At 36.8% G+C, this 18,948-nt stretch overlaps 3 protein-coding genes across 3 annotated transcripts; 2 read left to right on the forward strand and 1 right to left on the reverse strand.

Annotated features, from left to right (window-relative positions):
* The first annotated feature begins 427 nt into the window (after nt 1-427).
* Nucleotides 428-3,265, forward strand: LOC147542783 (cytomegalovirus UL139 protein). The gene is made up of 4 exons (XM_086638501.1): nt 428-1,308; nt 1,393-1,580; nt 1,692-1,854; nt 2,725-3,265. Exons 1-4 carry the CDS (start codon nt 1,231-1,233, stop codon nt 2,944-2,946), a joined length of 651 nt encoding a protein of 216 aa, XP_086494627.1. The 5' UTR covers nt 428-1,230; the 3' UTR covers nt 2,947-3,265.
* Nucleotides 3,266-11,623: 8,358 nt separating this feature from the next.
* Nucleotides 11,624-13,499, forward strand: LOC147542784 (xyloglucan O-acetyltransferase 1-like). Its single transcript, XM_086633854.1, has 2 exons — nt 11,624-12,003; nt 12,158-13,499. The coding sequence occupies exons 1-2, from the start codon at nt 11,805-11,807 to the stop codon at nt 13,234-13,236; spliced, it is 1,278 nt and encodes a 425-aa protein (XP_086489980.1). The 5' UTR covers nt 11,624-11,804; the 3' UTR covers nt 13,237-13,499.
* A 70-nt stretch (nt 13,500-13,569) lies between these two features.
* DOX1 (Peroxidase superfamily protein) lies at nt 13,570-17,436 on the reverse strand. The gene is made up of 10 exons (XM_086633852.1): nt 17,213-17,436; nt 16,831-17,094; nt 16,493-16,642; nt 16,254-16,387; nt 15,946-16,159; nt 15,711-15,856; nt 15,388-15,615; nt 14,724-14,926; nt 14,225-14,468; nt 13,570-13,892 (listed from the first exon to the last, which is right to left on the reverse strand). Exons 1-10 carry the CDS (start codon nt 17,318-17,320, stop codon nt 13,667-13,669), a joined length of 1,917 nt encoding a protein of 638 aa, XP_086489978.1. The 5' UTR covers nt 17,321-17,436; the 3' UTR covers nt 13,570-13,666.
* Nucleotides 17,437-18,948: the final 1,512 nt, after the last annotated feature.

The raw sequence follows: 18,948 nt of genomic DNA on the forward strand, positions 1-18,948 counted from the left end.
TCTTATTTATAGCAACTTGATGAAAGATATGTATTTGTATGAAATTATAGAGATATGATAGATGTATTTTAGAAAAAATTATGTAAATATATAATTATATATATTAATTGAACTTGACTGGTTCGGTTTGGTTTGGTTTTAATGGTTCCTAAAAAGTGCATCCACTTACCGAACCAAACCAGTTGGTTTTTGAAAATCTACAACCGTACCAAACCACTCGTTGTTTGGTTTGGTTTGAAAACCGACTGGACCGGTTTGGATTGGTTTGGTTTGATTGGTTTGGTTTATTTTTGCACACCCCTACTTTCAACCCACTTGTACATGATTTAAAGATATAGTTTTAGTTCTGAGAACTCCATAGAGTTTCTTTTAGTTGATTTGTCATTGCTTATGAGCTTCATACTTGGTGTTATTTGTCTCTTTTTACGAGTAAGTCAATAATGTTTACTGCTCTACGGAGAAACGCTTTAAGTTTTGATTTCACGACGGTCTTCCTGGAAATATGAATTTGGGGCGTCGCACTTTGATTGTTCTAACAATCTATAGAACTCGTTTGAGTATAAACCATTGTCGTTTTCTCTCTGTGTCGTACCATCTATATCTCCTCCTGGGCCATGAACTCTAATATGTCCTCACACCATACCCTCTAGGTGTTCTTCATCATCATTGTCGTTAGAGTTGTTTATTTGTAGTTTCTATGCATCTACTGATATGTTCCTATGAGTATTTGTTGGTCTAGGTTCTCCATGAAAATACCAATTCCATAATTCTCCTTCCTCCCATGCCAAACCAAATGTCGTTTAATCGTATCTCTCCCATACCTTATTTTCGTCATTTGCCCACCAAATCTTTTCTTTCCCGCGTTTTCACCCTTCTTCCGACTTCAACTTCGCCTCTCTCTCTCTCTCAACATTCAGTTTTGCGTTACTCTTAATTTCAATTTCTATCTATCCCTCTCTCTCTCTCTTCGATTCAACTTCAGTTTTGTTCTTGATTGGTAAAAAAAATCGAATATCTCCCTACTTCTTCTTCTTCTCCTCTCCCTTACAGTTTGATTTTGGAATAGTAAAGTTTGAGTAAGTAATTTTGCTTAAAAACAAGTTGCTTAACAAGTGTTTGAAGAAATGCTTCACTGAACTTCTTTGGTTCTCCTTCCTTCTTCAATCTTATACTCAAAACATTAAGTAAGTTGTTTCCCAAACTTCTACACCTCCCCCTTCCTTCACGACAATGGCGCTTCCATTTGCTTTTCAAGAGAGGCTTCGACAAATGGACGAAACCAGAAATTACAGACTTTCCCTTCTTCAGGTTTTCAAAACTAACCTATCTTGGATTCCATCTTCTGTTTCCTCTATCTTGATTATCTATCTCTCTAACAAGATCCAATTTCAGGCTGAAAAAGAACTACAATCCAACAAATCTTCACTACTATCTTCCAAGTTAACAAACATCAAATGTATGGAGCAAAGGTGTCTCAGACTTGAACAGATTGAATCTACATTGAGATTCAAACATTTAGCTTACAAATCCGAAATTGAATCGATCGAAGCAAAATATCAGATTGCTGCTAATAAGTTTCGGTAGTGTATTTTTTTTTTCTGTTAATTTACTATTTTAGATGTGCTATGTTAATGGAATTGGAAAATTTTTGTTTATTAAATCTTGTTGGTGATAAGGTTTTAGCCTTTTAGGGTTATGAAGATTGAAACTGAGGAGCTTAAGAATTCCCAGAAGGAGAAAGAAAAGTTTTATGAATTGAGTAGGTCTGAGATGAAGGAATTCAAAGAAAAAGTGGAGAGTTGCATTTTGGAAACTCGTTTGCAAGTGCTGGAGATGAGGAAAAGAGTAGATGAGGTATGGCCACAAATACATGCAATTTTGTTTTGTAAGTTGTGGATTATAAATTAGGGTTTTCTTATGTTGAAACGTAGTGTCTAACATTATTCACATTCTTCCAAATTCCAATCTGAACTCTTTCAAATACTCAGTGTGGGTTGATAGTTGATACTATCTTCTTTCGCCATCCACCCCACCCTAACTGGACCGAGGTTGACAAAGCTCCACCAGGCCACCCGAAAGGCTTTTGGACTGAATTTGAGTTTGCATTCGTAGCGCAGGCTCCAGACACTCCCTAAGTGATGTCGGCACCTAATATCGTAATGTTGCAATTTATCTATATAATAAGGGAGAAGGGTATCTTTTTAGAATATACTACACCATTTTCTTAAATGATTGAGATTACACCTCCGCAACTTATCTTTAAGGATTGAGATTATACCTCCCATACTTATCTCAAAGGATTGACATTACATCTCCCAAACTTATCTTCAATGGTTTAGATTACACCCCCAAACTTACCCTCCATGGTTGAGATTATAGAATTGTCTGTACCCACCGGGCATGGGTTATACCCTAGTCGTTGAAATACACTATGACAGTCAGTGCTCTTGCCTTGACTCCCAAATTTTTAGAAGTGTCAAAAAATAATCTAAAAAGTCAGGTCCTAATGTATCTGCTCTCGGATTTGATTTAGGAGTTGCGGAAGTATATTGTCATTTTTCTTGTCTATTTTGGAGCCTTGGTTCCTTACTTTTGTCTAATAAATGTCAGTAAGTTTATAGGTTGCTATAAACTTGTGTACTATACTCCTTGACTTGTTTACTATTTGTAAATTTGTGCTCACTAACTAAATGTGCATATTTGTGATGCACTCCATTTTTTCAGCTCAAATCAAGCATTGAAGAATTTAAGAACAACAATGAAAGTTTTAATAATTCAGAGATGGTTGTAGCTGAGGCAAGAAAGGCTGAGCTGCTATTAGTTAAAGATAACTTGGATAAAAGTGTGGCTTCAAATTATAGGCTAAGAACAGAGTTACAGAAACAGCTCTACAGTGTCTTAATTTCACAAGATCAAGAGAGGAAGAAACTTATGCAGACTGATTGAACAACTCTTATTATGGCTTACAGAAAGCAGATTGATTGACCTAGATCCAGTAATATGTGCCGGTCTTCTATTCGTACAGTTAGTGGCACACTTTCTTGCAGGAAAGATGAACAACTAATGGAGCCAAAAGAAAGGGGAGTTGAGCCAAAAAGAAATAACCCTAAAACGTTGGACACATTCTGCATCTTTTTTAGAGAAAAAGGTTTTTTTTTCTGGAATTTTGGTGACATTTCCATTAGTTAATAGAAGTATGATTTATCCATTGACTGGTACTTTTAGGAGGATTTCAGGTTCATTTTCAGTGTTCTGTCTTCTTCACCGTTTGTCTTCTTCTTCATGGTAAGTTCTTTCTCATGTATAATCATGTAATATTTCAAGTCTTAGCAGTTATCGAGATTGTTCCCGCTTTGACCACTCCACACAGGTACGGGTTTTTTTTTTATCTTGGCGAAAGCACCACGAGCCCACCCAAAAGCCCTCGGTACTTACTAAACTTGAATGTACACCTACAGTCCCGTCTCTAGACACTCTTGAATGTACACCTATAGTCCTGTCTCTAGACACTCTGGGGAGCGACATGAGAATATTTTATTTTAATAATTTTAGCATCTCTCTTTTGACATAAAGAACCATGAAGGTATCTCCTAGCTCAATCCAACAACAAAACAGGGAGAAGTTGGTCTTGATGTCATGAGAAGCTTGAGAGGAAGAAAAAGGTGGGTTTCGTTTTCTTTTCCTTGGGCTTAAATGAAAAGGAGAAAATGAGAGACACAGATGGCCCCCCTATTGAATTAGTGACAGATGCCATCTATACCTCTTTAAGTCCAAGGTGAGATGAAAAAGAGTTGATGAAAAATTGGAAATGGCCAAATAAGGACATTGTTTTATTATCATATAAATAATAAATAAATTTATTAGTGGTCCTTTTGGAAGCCCAATCCAATAAGGTGAGTGGGTTAGCTGTCTCCCCAATTGTAGTCCACTGTGGACTTCCTCCCTCTTCTTCCTATCATCACTCTACACGTTTCTCTCTCTATAAAATTGCATTCTTATATATAGAAGACATAATTGAGTAAATAAAAGAATTTAGTCTTCACATGTTGATGCTCATAATAGAGATAATAAACCTTGGGTTAGATCTTACCTACCATGTGTTTGACAGAGAATATTAGCATGATTTGGGAAACTAAATATACCTTCACTAGATTTTGAAATATAAACCTTGAGCTCTTCATATAACTTAACCGAACAATTAGTTTAGTTTGTTAAATCTAACATGATAAATTTATTGAAAATATTAATGAATAAAACAATTTTTTCATGTCATAAACTCTACAGTAAAATTTTACATTTTCTTGTTCTACTAGAACTCTCGAAGAATAGAGTCCACCTCTGCTTGATGCAGTAGCTAGACAATTACTCTAAAATCTGGATGTCATTGGTTTGATTCTCACTAAAGAGTAAGAATTTATAATTTACCAAAACAGGGTTAGAAATGAGTTGTAGGGTAATTTGTATGACATTTAAAATCTATAGGCGTCTCTGGAAAGTCTACGTATGAGTTGTTTTTCAAATGCTCTGGAAGCTTAACTAAGTCCCCTTTAACTAGTCAACTAGCTGCGTCAATCTTACTCAACTACTGTTTGATCGATCAATCGATATTATTGTACAAGGTACATGTTAATCTGGTGATTGTTTCACTTAAATATGATATTTAAAAGTGAAAACTTTTATGTAGACCAAACCGTCAACAAAACTTACCAAATAAACCCTAATAAAACCAGGGTCCAAAGTCCAAACCATAAGGATGTAGTAAATATTATTCAAAGTAAGAATCTTTGCCTGGTAATATTTGAGTTTCAAGAGTTTAAAAAACGGGTGGGATTGAAGAATTGGAGGGTTTTTTTGAGGAGAGAGAAGGTCTGGGCTGACGTCAGCCAAAGATCTCTCAATCTCTCCTTTCGGTAACCCTAACAGAAACCTAGACGAAGATCGAGATCACTAATAACTTTCACTAAACGATTGCTTCTCATCAAATCATTATCTTTAAAGCTCACTTAGATATTCACAACATCAATAAACACCTAGAGGAATCAACCAAAGGAGATAAGGCTACAAATAAGAAAAGGTAATCAAGAACTTTAAGAATAGATAAGAACATCCTAAGGAAGGATTCAAGGATATTCAGCAAATCAGGCCGACCTTTGTCTCGGGAAGAAGCAAAACAGAAGATCAAGCAACCAGGTAAGCAAATCTTTTAATCCTATTTACATCTGTCCATATTTAATTAGCTAATCTGCATGGGAACCAACTAAATCGATAACCAAGACGGACTACTCATAAACTCCTCGCATGCGCCGGAATCTGAGGGCTGTTCGACGCTAGGCATTCTTAAGTCGACTTCCACTATCGTCCAAGTGTAATCTTTCTGGTCTGTCTTTCTGGGAAGATGAACCGACATGGAAAACTAAGGTACACGTGGGCCTCACCTCAACATGCAGAAGCCTAAGAGTCTCCATCCCTTCCATTTATAAGTTATTATGTCCATCTTCATCTTGCTTAGACATCTCTTCCATTTCCTTCTGGTTTTTCTTCTCTCTCTAATGTCGTCTCATCACCAAGTCAATCCAGAAGAGCTTTCACAACTTATGTCAATTCAACTGAGCCTCTCTGACTATGGTAAGCTTACCATCAACTACCCCAAACCAGCCGAGATCAAGCAACTCCCAGTTATTTCGACTGGATTCCTAGCCCGATTATGCTGTCAATATGACTATGGGATAGGATTTATTAGGAAACATTTATCAGCCCAGTCCAGATTTCTAAGAGAGAGTCGCATCTTACCCTCCTCTACAGGTCCTAATCACTTCATGATTAAACCCAGGAACCTCATAGCCTTAAACGAAATAAACCAAGGTCGACCGTGGGTTATTAGAGGCTATTTAGTGGTCATGCAGGAAGTCGACTTTCCTTTCCATGGTGAAGTCCCCGAACTCATGCTTGAGCCGATGTGGTGCAGTCTCTCAGGTTTACCCTCATCCATACAGAACCGGCATGATCTAGATATCATCTTCTCGTGTATGGGTTGGATTCTTCAAATCCAACCTAGAAACTTCAGCAAGGTAACCAATACTAGTTTACGTATTCAATTCATGTATGACGTGCGAACCCCTCTCCTAGCCACTCTCAACTCAGTTTTCTCAGATGGAGGTAAGCCAATCAACTTTAGTTACCTCAAATTTCCTAAGGCCATATGTCACAAGTGTAGGATTGTTGAGCATCCGATCACTCCTTGTCTGCCTTCTCTTGATCATGATTCTTCTGTCCCAATGGAAACTAACTTCATAGCTCATGGTCCGGCCGAGAACTGGGCACTAACAGTGGTTCCTCCCCAAGTGGCCCCTTCCAACCCTATCCCTCCTCATGAAATATTCAAACAGAAAGGGAAAAGGAAGGACCTTGACAAATTGATGGATGTAAAGATAGAAATAGATGATCATCATCAATTTATGTGTAAGAAATTCAAAGAGCAGAGTCTGGGAAGGAGTCCATATTTCCCTAGTTATCACCATGGTAGGCAATCCGGACAATCCTCTGGTTCTTCCTCCTATACTGGTTATGGCCCTCCTAGTTGGTACATCCTCCCTCCAGAGTCGATTGAAAGCCAGGAAGAACAGTTTAGGAATGCCCTTGAAGAGCAGCTACTGGAATCCCAACGGCAAATGAAGGATAACAGGAAAGAAGGGGAGCATGAGTAGTCCTACGTCTTGGTTCAGTTAATAGTCCAGTTGGTTTGTTGGTTAATTATATTGTCTTTGAAAAGTTTTAAATAGTTTAAGTTAGTTTTAATTTCATTAGTATTAGATAATTTTAGTCAATCTCTATCAATTTACTGAGTTAGAGATTGTAAGTTATTTTGATTAGTTTTGGTATACTTGTCAGTTAGTACAGGTACAGTTATGCTGATATTTTGTTAGTGTTCTCAGTGATCATCTTGATTTTGTTAAGCTAAGTTATTCGAGTAAGGTTGATATTTTAGTTTCCTTTAGTTATTTTCGGTTGTAGTAGTATTTAGTTTAATTATCTTGTCTATTGTAGAGTTACTGCGATTAGACTCTTGTTGTCTTCAGTGTAATATTTTTAGTAGCATCTGGTTAGTTAATCCTCCTCAAGTGAGAGGGATTAATCACACCATTATCCATTAGTCCTTTAATCCCTCCTCCACTAACCTCGCGTAGCTCCGGTGCAAGGTGCCTATAACCTTATCATTCTAAAGCTCAGTGAGAGTTTTTCATTCTCTGAGGAGCTAATTAGTTGGTGGGCCACCCTATTGACGGATTAGGGCCCTCAAACTGTCCTAGAAACCTTAATATTAGTTCTCTCATTTTCTCTAGGCACCTTTGCCGAGGGCGCCTCCATCATTATCCCATCTCGAACAGTGTTAGTAGCCCGGTTACTATAGGTCTAACAATACTCAGCCCTAACACTCATATCGTGCCCTTATTGCTTAACCTCAATGTCTAGCAAAGCAGGCCCTTCGGTGCTTAGTTGGAACGTTAGAGGTCTCACTAACTTTAGTACCCGTAAACACCTCATGAGCATGATCAACAAACACAACCCGGACATCATTTTCCTCTCTGAAACAAAAACAAAATCTAATAACATTAATAAATACCTTAAAATTAACAAACAATATGACCACTTCTTCGTGGAGCCCACTAATAAAGCGGGGGGTCTTGCGCTGTTCTGGACCCATTCCCTCAACCTTAAAATCCTATTCTCGGATAATAACATGATTCACACGGAAATTTATAACAGCAATAAGATTCTAGAATATAATATAACGGGCTTTTATGGTAGCCCATATCAAAAAAACAAACTCAAACCTTGGAAAATCTTAAACAACCTTCATACCCAAGCCGACATACCCCGTATAGTCTTAGGCGACCTTAATGTAATATTAGATTCCCAAGATAAAGATGGGGGTAATTTGACCTCTAGCTCTCATACTAATAACATTAAATCGTACATAAATAACCTTAATCTTACAGATATGGGATTCAAAGGATACCCATATACTTGGAATAACAAACAATTCGGAGAAAACTTCATTCAGGAGAGATTAGATAGAGCACTCGCCAACTTCCAGTGGCTAGAGAAATTCAAAAATTCGTGTATATCCCACTTAGATTCGGTAGGATCCGATCATCTACCCATCCTTCTCGCAGACTTCGAAGCTAGCGATACTAAACCTAAACCTTTCAAATTCATCCGTACTTGGATGTCCCACCCCGATTGTCACAAGTTCATCGCTGACAACTGGTCCAATCATCAGAATATTCAAGTCAACCTCAAAAAACTTAGCAGACAACTAACGAACTGGAATAAAACAGTATTCGGAAATATAGACAAAAATATTAAAGAATTAATAATACAACTTAATAATGCCAGTACAAAATCTGCCTACATCAGCATTAATAGTAAAATAGAAGAACTGTACAGGCTCCAAGAATCCCTGTGGAAAGAAAAATCCAGGAACAATTTTCTCAATGCAGGGGACAAAAATACTAAATACTTCCATTCCCAAGCTATCCAACGTAATAGAACTAACAAAATTACAGCCATAAAAGACACCAATGGTGATTGGCAGGAAGGTCTTGAAGAAATCCAAGCAATCTTCACCGCTCACCTCCTTAATATCAGCACTACACAAGGCAATAGTGATAGACACGCTATTTTAAATCTCTTCCAGCAGACTATCACGACCGAACAAAATATAGAGCTAAACAAAATCCCCAACCATGAAGAAATTAATGGGGCCATTGGTAGTCTAAAAAAAGAGGCGGCGCCGGGCCCAGACGGATTCCCCCCTTATTTCTTTCAATCTAACTGGGACACTGTCAGCCCCAATATTCACAACCTAGTGCAAGAATTCTTTGAAAAGGCTACCCTCCCAGATACCTCAAACCATACGCACATTTGCCTTATCCCAAAAACAACAACTCCCCAATCGCCATCAGACTTTAGGCCGATTAGCCTGTTAAACACTACCTATAAGATCATCACGAAGATATTGGCCAATAGATTCAAACACTCGCTCCATGATATCATATCTCCGTTCCAAGCTGCTTATGTTCCTGGAAGACAAATTTCTGATAACATCATAATGGGTCAGGAAATCATCCATTCGCTCAAAACCATGAAGGGAGCCACGGGTTACTTCGGACTCAAGTTAGATATGTCTAAGGCTTTCGATAGAATAGAATGGAGCTTCCTCACAGACATCTTGTCTAGACTAGGCTACTCAAATCATTGGATCAACATGATTACCCAATGTATCACCACCTCCTCTATGGCGGTACTCATCAATGGTCGTCCGGGCCCTATCTTCAATCCCACGAGAGGAGTTCGCCAAGGAGATCCTCTATCTCCGTTTTTGTTCACCTTAGCAATGGAAGGTCTTAGTCGTCTCCTAAAGGATGAACAAGAAAGGAATAACTTCATCGGTTTCCCAACGAAAAACCCTAACCTATCCATCTCCCATCTGCTTTTTGCTGATGACTGCATAATATTTGGTCGGAATTCACTAGACAATATCCACGCTCTCAAGACTATTCTCAATACCTTCTGCTTAGCGTCAGGCCAAATGATCAATTATGCTAAATCTAATATTTTCTACTCTAAAAACTCCCATCCTAAATTCAAGCGCATGATCATGCGAACGTTGAAAGTTAAATATGCGTCTACTTCGGAAAAATACCTAGGAACACAATTATTTATAGGCGCTAACAAAAAACAAATCTTCAATGATATCCTCCAGAAAATTAAAAAGAAACTAGATACGTGGAATCATAGTTTTCTTTCTCTAGCGGGTCGCTCAATAGTCATCTCGACCATTGCAGCGGCCGTACCCCGATACCAAATGCAATGCTTTGCCCTTCCCAAGGGCACATGCAAAAGCATTACGACTTTGCAAAAGTCGTTCTGGTGGGGTAAGTCTAAGGGCATTTGTACGAAGTCTTGGTCGGCTATTAGTCTCCCGAAACATTTAGGGGGGTTGGGAATTCATTCCCCCGAGCTAGACAACCAAGCAATGATGAGTAAATTAGCTTGGAGAATTAAATCGGAACCGGAGTCGGTATGGGTGAAGTTCCTGAAAGCGAAGTACTTCGAGATGACAGAGAACCCAGGACCGGCAAAACCAAATCATTCTTGGATTTGGAAGAATATTAATAAATACCTCAGAATAATAGATAACCACACGATTTGGGAAGTACACAACGGAAAAAGTATAAACATCTGGTCTGATAACTGGATCCCTACGATGCCATCTCTCCCGCAGAATCATGATTCAAACCTTCAAAAAGTATCACAACTGATAAACCATGGTCAATGGAATGAAACGATCTTGAATAATGAGTTCGACAATGATACTAAAAACCTAATCTTATCGATCCCTTTACCTGCTGACAGCGATGATCAAAGAAAATGGTCTCTTACCAAGTCGGGTAAATTTAGTGTCAAATCCATGTACCAATATCTGAGCACTAGTAGGAATACTCCCCAACCACAATCCCCTAATTGGAATTTTCTCTGGTCCATCCCAGTGGTGCCCAGGGTCAAAATGTTTATATGGAAAATTTGTACGCAAGCTCTCCCAGTCCGGGACAGAATCGGAAAATACATTGATAACAATAGAATTTGCCCTAACTGCAGCGAGATAGAAACAATAGATCATGTAATACTTCATTGCCCTTTGGCAAAAAATATTTGGTTCTACTTCAATATTATATCTGAAAATATTACTTCAACAAGAGATTGGATTTTCTCTTGGGAGTCTAACGACCAGAATGCATACACAACAAACAATATTCACTACGCTACTATTATGTGGAACATATGGAAATTTAGATGTGATCATTGTTTTCAACACGAGATCAATGGCATTGACAAAATGATAAACATAATATCTTCATTCCCACAAATCCCAGTTGAGAACGACTCAAAGCTCAAAACTAATAGCGGAAAATGGAATCCTCCTGAAACTAATTTTATAAAAATAAATGTAGATGCATCCTTTACTAATACACAAAACATCACTGGTATCAGCATGCTAGTTCATGATAATGAATCTAAGATGATTGTAGCGATAGCTTCTACCACCAGGAGTAGGAATGCAGAAGAAGGAGAAGCTATCGCCATCTTGCAAGGAATACAATGGGCAGAATCTCATGAATACAAAAAAATTATTATAGAAAGTGACAACATAAATATCATCAAGTACTTGCAGAAAGGTAAAAACGAAATTCAATGGCAATCTCTCATACACATCAAAAGAATCCAGGAAATACGAAAGAGATTAGAAACAGTGAAATTCTCATACACAGGCAGAAAGTTCAATCAGGCAGCGGATAAAGTCGCAAAATGGGCAAGAAAGAAAAACAGATCGAAGGTTTGGAAACAGGTTCCATATTTTCTTTGTAAATTATATTGTAATAGAACCCTAATTTTGAATTAATATATTTATACTTTCAACAAAAAAAAAGAGTTTAAAAAACATTAAAAACAATTCAATCAAGTAGGCCAACCCCTCATCAAAAAAAAAAAAAAAAAAGTAGGCCAACCCAACATTATCAAATACCCACGACTAATCTTCAACAAAAAAAAAAAAAAAAATACCCACGACTAATAAATTCATCTCTCATTACCCATTTTTTGTCTTTCCCTCATCTTCTCTCTCTCTCTCCATAACCAAAAAGAACCCAAAGTTTCATGTACTTTTCTGTATCACTGTTCAGCCTTAGATCTTAATTTCTAGAGAGAGAGAGAGACAGGTAGAAGAAGAAGAAGGGTAAGAGATGGGTTCAACAAACCCATTCAAAGATCAACAATCTAATTCATCTATCACAAAAAAGCTTTTACCTTGGGCAATCTATGCTCTTCTTCCTTTAGCTTTACTTCGTTTATACTTTTACCCACTTCCCTCACTTCAATCTCAATTACCTCAAGAAGATCTTCATACTAACTCTATCATCATAACCCCAATTCCTAATCCAGGTACTAACTCTTTTCCTTCCTTTTTCTCTTCACTAATAGTTAAATTTTCAGCTTTTTATACTAACCCATAATTTTGATTTCTATGTTTTCTAGTTTATGATAGTCTTTTTATAGATTTTAGTTCTAAAACTTGGGTGTTTTTGAAATTGGGCAGTGGAAGATGAGAATTTTGAATGTGATTATAGTAATGGAAAATGGGTTAAGGACAAATTGGGTCCTTTGTATAATGGTTCAAGTTGTGGTACAATCAAAGATGGTCAAAATTGTATGAATCATGGAAGACCAGACATGGGTTATCTTTATTGGAGATGGAAACCTAAAAATTGCAAACTTTCAAGGTTTGATCCATTAAAATTTCTAACAATTCTTGAAAACAAGCATTTAGCTTTTGTTGGTGATTCAATGGCTAGAAACCAATTAGAATCTTTACTTTGTTTAATGTCAACTATTTCAACTCCTAATCTTGTTTACACAAATGGAGAAGACAATAAGTTTAGGAGATGGCATTTTCCTTCTCATAATATAAATGTATCCATCTATTGGTCACCATTTTTAGTCAAGGGTATTGAAAAATCAAATACAGGATTCAATTTTAATAAATTGTATTTGGATTTAGTCGATAACCGTTGGGCTACGGAGATGGATCAATTCGATATGCTTGTGTTATCTGTGGGTCATTGGTTTCTTCATCCTGCAGTATTTTACGAGAATGATGTAGTCATTGGATGTCATTATTGTGAAGGTTTAAATCATACCGAAATAGGGTTTTTCGATGTTTTAAGGAAAGCTGTAAGGACTTCTCTTAAGGCCATTATTGATAGTGGGAATAGGATGAATGTAATGTTGACAACATTTTCGCCTGCACATTTCGAAGGCGAATGGGATAAGGCGGGAGCTTGTCCTAGGAAGAAGCCATTAAAGGAAGGAGAGAAGTTGCTTGAAGGAATGGATGCAGATATGAGGCAAATTGAGGTTGAAGAAGTAGAGAGAGTGAAAGAGAAGGTAAGAGAAATCAAAAACTTAAGAATAGAAGCATTAGATGTGACTAAATTAGCATTCATGAGACCAGATGGGCATCCCGGGCCTTATATGTACCCGTTTCCATTTGCCAACGGATACAAGGATCGCGTACAAAACGACTGTGTTCATTGGTGCTTACCGGGTCCAGTCGATACATGGAATGAGATATTGTTACAGGTTATGAAGAGATGGGAAGTGGAATCATCAAGATGAAGAAGGTTAGGCCAATGGACATCCATTAGAAGGTGATGCATACTGGAGCGGGCCAATTAGGCCCAATGGGCTTTATTCTGTCGACGAGTTTACATCAGAAGGACTATATAATTTGTTGTATAAGTTAAGTATTCATTTTATGTACAATCCATTTTAAATGGGTGTTCATAGTGTAGATTCAATATCTAAGTTAAAGCTTAATTTAGTTTTTCAGACTTTAATCGATCCTAATAAAGACTCATGTGACTCTAATTTTCTTTCAAGACCCGATCGTTCGATTACTAATTCTTCTCCGTCACTCATCGTCTATAATTATTATTCCAAAACTAGTCGTTTTATTTGTAACAAAGTCAATTTCAATAATATAATCATGTAGGAACAAGGTCAATCGTTTTTTATTTATAAAACACAAGCGGAATAAGAATAGAAATCAGCTAGGGAAACGGAGGTAGAGAGGGATAGGGTTATATGGATTAGGAGGTGAATTCCATACAGAGAAAGCACTGGTTGAGTTCATCCATTTCTTCGTCATATCCGGGTAATGCCGGTCGATCACATCCTTCAAGCTCTCGGTTGTATTTACCCATTTCAGTCCCTTCTCTGTATAAGTCTCCTCGTTGAAATTGCTCGTGAAGAAACGATCTGCCTCTAACCTCCTGAATAAAAATCAATTAGACGATGTCAACATGGAGATGTCAATCAGAGTCCAGACCATCTTGTAATCATAACTCAAATACTCCTATATTGACTTGGATTTATGTAGTACTCTTTTCTCTTTATATAGGCAGATAAAAAAAGATTAGTGTTGTTCTCTCTCTAAATTATGTCCGCCCACTTACAGGGTTTTACAGGGTTATGATTAAGTCAGGGGCTTTCAACAAAAAAAAAAAAAAAAAAGTCAGGGGCCGAGGATTGGACAAAATATCATTTTTCTCATTTGTTTAAACTTTAAAGATGATATTTGATATGATATACTTATTTTGCTAACCTTGAGGCCATGATAGTGAATATAACAAAAGCAGTCTCACTAATGGCAAATCCTTTTATTTTCTTCTCAGCCAGAAGGCCCACCAACAAGTCAAGCTCCTCAACATCATGACCGTACACTTCATTAAGTACATTAATCACTTCAATATCATCCGTCAGATCTTCCCATTTGGAGATTGGTATCAATAGTATTCCCCTGCGGAATTCATTATACCTAGCAACACTCCTTTCTCTGTCCCTATAAACTGCAATATCAACCAAAATCAATACAAAAGATTTTTAGAAAGAAAATGTTAGAACTCCCATTAATCCCAGTTGTCAATTTTTTTTTTCTTTTTTTGTTGAACTAGTTGTCAATTTTTTCTTGATATGAGAAAATCTCAGTTGTTTAATTGGAATCTCCAAAATCTATATATTTTCGTGATTCTACCGCTACTGGGATTAAATAAAAGGTACCAAAATAAACGGTGGAGATGGATGGAAAGGAGTCAAATTTATACCTTCAAGTGCTGCCAAATCAATATGATCAGGTCTATCTTTGCCATCAGTGTCTTGTGGAATGAGATCCCTAAGCCATAAGGGATAGTTGAATAGTTCAAGTGCCCCACAAGCTTGATGTCCCATTGACACCATTTGATTTTTGAATCCAATCTCAGACAATGTTTTCTCTCCATTTATGCCAATTAGATCCTTCATGGGTACCCTTCATTACACAATTTCATCTCGAGATTAGTATCAAATCTCAGGATTATTTGAGATCTTAAAAGTCAAGATAGTAAGTTTCAAAGTCAAAGTTGAGCCAAAATAAAATCAAAGCAGTATTAGTCGGTCAAACAGCATAAATGTAGTTGTTTCTACAACCCTTATGTAGAAATAAAAGCTATTAGACAAAATTGAGCAACCCAAACTTTGTCAGGGATGATGGTCTCAACTGGGTGGGTAAGGTCTGACTCTGTGAGAATAGTAGCACATGGAAAAAAGTACTCCAGTAACCAATATAGAATGTTTAGGTCATTGCCACTCATTTTGATTTTAAATTAGATGACCAAGAACTTAACAGACGCAATATGTGGGGGTCGAGGCCGGCCACGACCCCTACTTACGCAGGTCGGACGGCCAGGATTCTAGTGAAGTGGAAGTTGGAGAGAGATTTTTGGACTTTACTCTTGAATCAAGGGTGGAGACTTATTTGTTTCTGGTGCAGCTGAAAGATCCCTAAGTTGGAGATGATCAGGCAGAAGTGGATGCATCCTATAAACGCTTACAAACTCCTCTGTCAAAGAATATGGAACTCCATGATTTTGAGGCTTCTTTAGTCCTACCAATCCTCCCAAAATAGCTCCTCCTATGTGCCCAAATTTGTCTTTAAATTTCTTCCCCAATATTCCGTACCTGAAGTTAGCATTTCCCAAACAATATTTTAATTCAGTCAACCGATATCGAAATATATGGTTCAATTTTTCTGGAGCATGGTTTAAATTACATACCAATTAACGCGCATCGACGCTCTCAAGGTGTGAGTTTTGAGAAGTTCGATTGTCCAATCAATCGTGTGTATCTTAGCAATCACGGCAGAAGTTACTAATCTTCCATATCGGAACAAGTCTTCATCCTCTAACAGGGGATACTCTTTCTGAAAGATTACAACATTTTTATATATAAAGTCATTATTTGTCAATCGAGTATGCTCAACTATAATGTATGAAGTAGAACTAATGGTACCTTGAGAGTGTCACAAACGGCATTATGCTCCATAACAAAGAGGGCCTGCAAGACTGAAACACCGGCCCAACTATTACGAACGTCACCGGAGACAGCAACACCATCTTTATTGTGCATCAAAAGTCCGTCATCAGAAATTTTAAGCTTTCCGTCTATGTATGTTCTTAGCTCTTCTAATCTTTTTGCATTACTACCATATATTACACTTCCATCCCTGTTTCGTTTTTAATTAGTTTATATCAAACAACCCTTTTGAATTAAATTTAAATACTCGAATATTTTGTTGATAAACAATTCATGATATATACCACCAAGGGGTTCTTGTGTTCAAATGGCCTTCCTTAATATCGTCAAGACCAGTAGCAACTTCCTTCGTCTTGTAAAACTTGAACGACTTTAGGGGGCATTGGCTCGCTACTTCAATTGGGGCTGTTAGCTCTATCTGCGAAATGTTAATATTTTTATTTTCTTGAAAATACACTTAAGTTCTTAAAGTGGACTAGAAATCTTACCACCAAAGTATAATATGTAAAAAGTAATTATGTACCTGGCGGGTATCCTCCAAGTGATCAATCCAATCATGTATCATGAACTGAATCCAAGAAGCGGCTATCATATTGAATTGTTTTCCCGTGTCTTTGAAGCTTTTTCTTGCTAGGAGTTTTGTCGCAACAACCATTGGATCTGGTTTCAGTAACTGCACAGCATCATGCGATATGTCAGTACGTCTGTCCTTGTTATTCATTTTTTAGTTATTTCGTAACAAGAAAAATAGAAGATTGAGTTGAAGACCCAATTTTCATGCTAGTCTGGATTAAAGAGATATGTCCAACTTTTTTCTAGGTTTGGTTCTCTATGCAAACAACTGCACAAACATGTACACACCTTATCTTTTTGGTTGACAGGATATATGTTTCTTCCGAAGAAGGTACCCTGACTACCAACACCTCCACTGAGAGGATCATCGTATTTTCCGTTGGCAGTTCGATAAGGATAGTCAACCGGATTAAACCGAGCACCCACCGGAGTAACACCTACGTTAATTAGGTTGTACTGTTGGTTTAGATGTCGCCTAATTCCGAGATAGAACGCACCAAATATAACTGGTAAACGATGCCATATCCCAAGCTTGTCAATAGAGTGCATGATCTGCAAAATAACATAATTAAGATAATAACTTATGATTAAGTAAAAGTTGTAAGGAATGGAGCTCATCACTCAGTCTCTAATGAATAATTAGTAGTGGTGATTAAGGGATTAAACTCACAAGAAAGAGAAGTTTGTCCAAAAGAGTCATCTTAGATACAACTAGGTGAAAATCATCACGGATGAAATGGTAAAAGGGTCTAGAGATAAGTGTTGTGATCCATCTCATGGTTAATTACAAAGCAAATAGCGCCCCAATTTAATGATATATCCAAAATCTAAGATACAATCTATCACTTAAGCTTGGTATAAATAAACACCCATATATACTACTTTTACGTGTGTATATCTATATATATATAGATAAACTAGTAGAACGCTCAGTCTTGGGGTTTGGTCTTTCCATTTGAACGACCTGTGGCTAAACTAGTAGTGTTTTTCTTTTCGGCAGCATGTTAAGGTCTCAAATGATGGCTTTTAAGAGTTTATATGTTGATTACGACAATATTCAACATATAAACTCTTACAAGCCATCATTTGACACCTTAAACGCTTATCTAAATCCGTTATTTTATTTATCGCTCTATAATCAGATGTGATAAATCTTACGACATTGTTAATTTGCATTCTTTTATGGGCTTTGTGTATGATAGGCCTAAAAATAGGTCTATTCCCGCAAGTATACGGGGTCAAGTTATAGTATTTATAATAAGATCGGGAAATCGTCCCAAGGACAAGCTATTTTATCTAAATCTCGAATTAAAACTCCCTTTCATTAATTTTGATTTGTTTTTTTAGAAACTATTTTAAAAAGAAAGCAATACTAAAAGACTAATAAGAATGAAATCAAGATGAGAAGAAGAATCTAAGGTTTTCGATTTCACCACATAAATGGACTACTTAAAACATGCATTAATTAACAAATCCCTTTTCTCATGTATAACTCAAAATCTAACATAATAAACTATTTAGATTTCGGAATATATTCTTTAATAACACAATTCAAAATCAAGAATGTATGATTGACTACCATATAAAACTAATTTCCTACACTATCATTCAAGATCTAAAAGGCATATCTCATCTAATAAACCAATAAAAGCATGAAATATCTAATTATAATACATGAATGATAATAAGGTTATAGAATCAACATGAAATGACAATCAATAGGCATTGAAGCTCAAAATAAGGATTCATTGATTTATAACATATCTCAAAATAAGCCCAAATATGGGTTTCCTCTACACCCTAGATACAAAATTTAGCTACTCATGGAATCTAAAATAATATTCATTGAATTCATAAAATAAATGGAATTACAAAAGATTAATGGAAAGAAATCACCAAGAATGTTCCCAATCCATATTCCCATGTATCTCCATTTTGATATCCAATTTAAGCTCCAAGTATCTCAAGAATATTGCTCAAAACTCCAAATAATAGCTTATTAGAGGATAAAAGAAGAGAAATTTAGAAGAGAGATAGAAGAAGAAGAGATTTTAGAGAAGAAGGTATGGAGAAATTAGAAGGTTAGAAGTAGAAATTAGAAGGAGAAAGTAAATCTAGAGAAAAGATGAAGGTGGTAGAGAAAAGAATGGTGGCTAGAGAAAGTAGAAGAAAAGAATGGGGGATTAGGGTTAGAAGATAGAAAGAGAAGTGGCTTAGAAATTAGATAAGGAAGCCATTTGAGAGGGTTGTTGAAGTCTAGGGTTTAATGGAGGAGAAAGGGACTTATTTATAGGTGGGTTTTGGTTTTGGTTGGGTTAAATGGTAGGAAAAGGTAAAAGAAGGGTTACTTTTGGAATTTGGGAGGGTTTAAAGTTGAAAAACCCTAAAAGCACACAAGTGTCGGCG

The sequence above is a fragment of the Eschscholzia californica genome, unplaced genomic scaffold (assembly GCF_041429995.1).
Source record: "Eschscholzia californica isolate CP2 unplaced genomic scaffold, dmEscCali1.0.p SCAF_4, whole genome shotgun sequence".
Taxonomy (NCBI): Eukaryota; Viridiplantae; Streptophyta; class Magnoliopsida; order Ranunculales; family Papaveraceae; genus Eschscholzia; species Eschscholzia californica.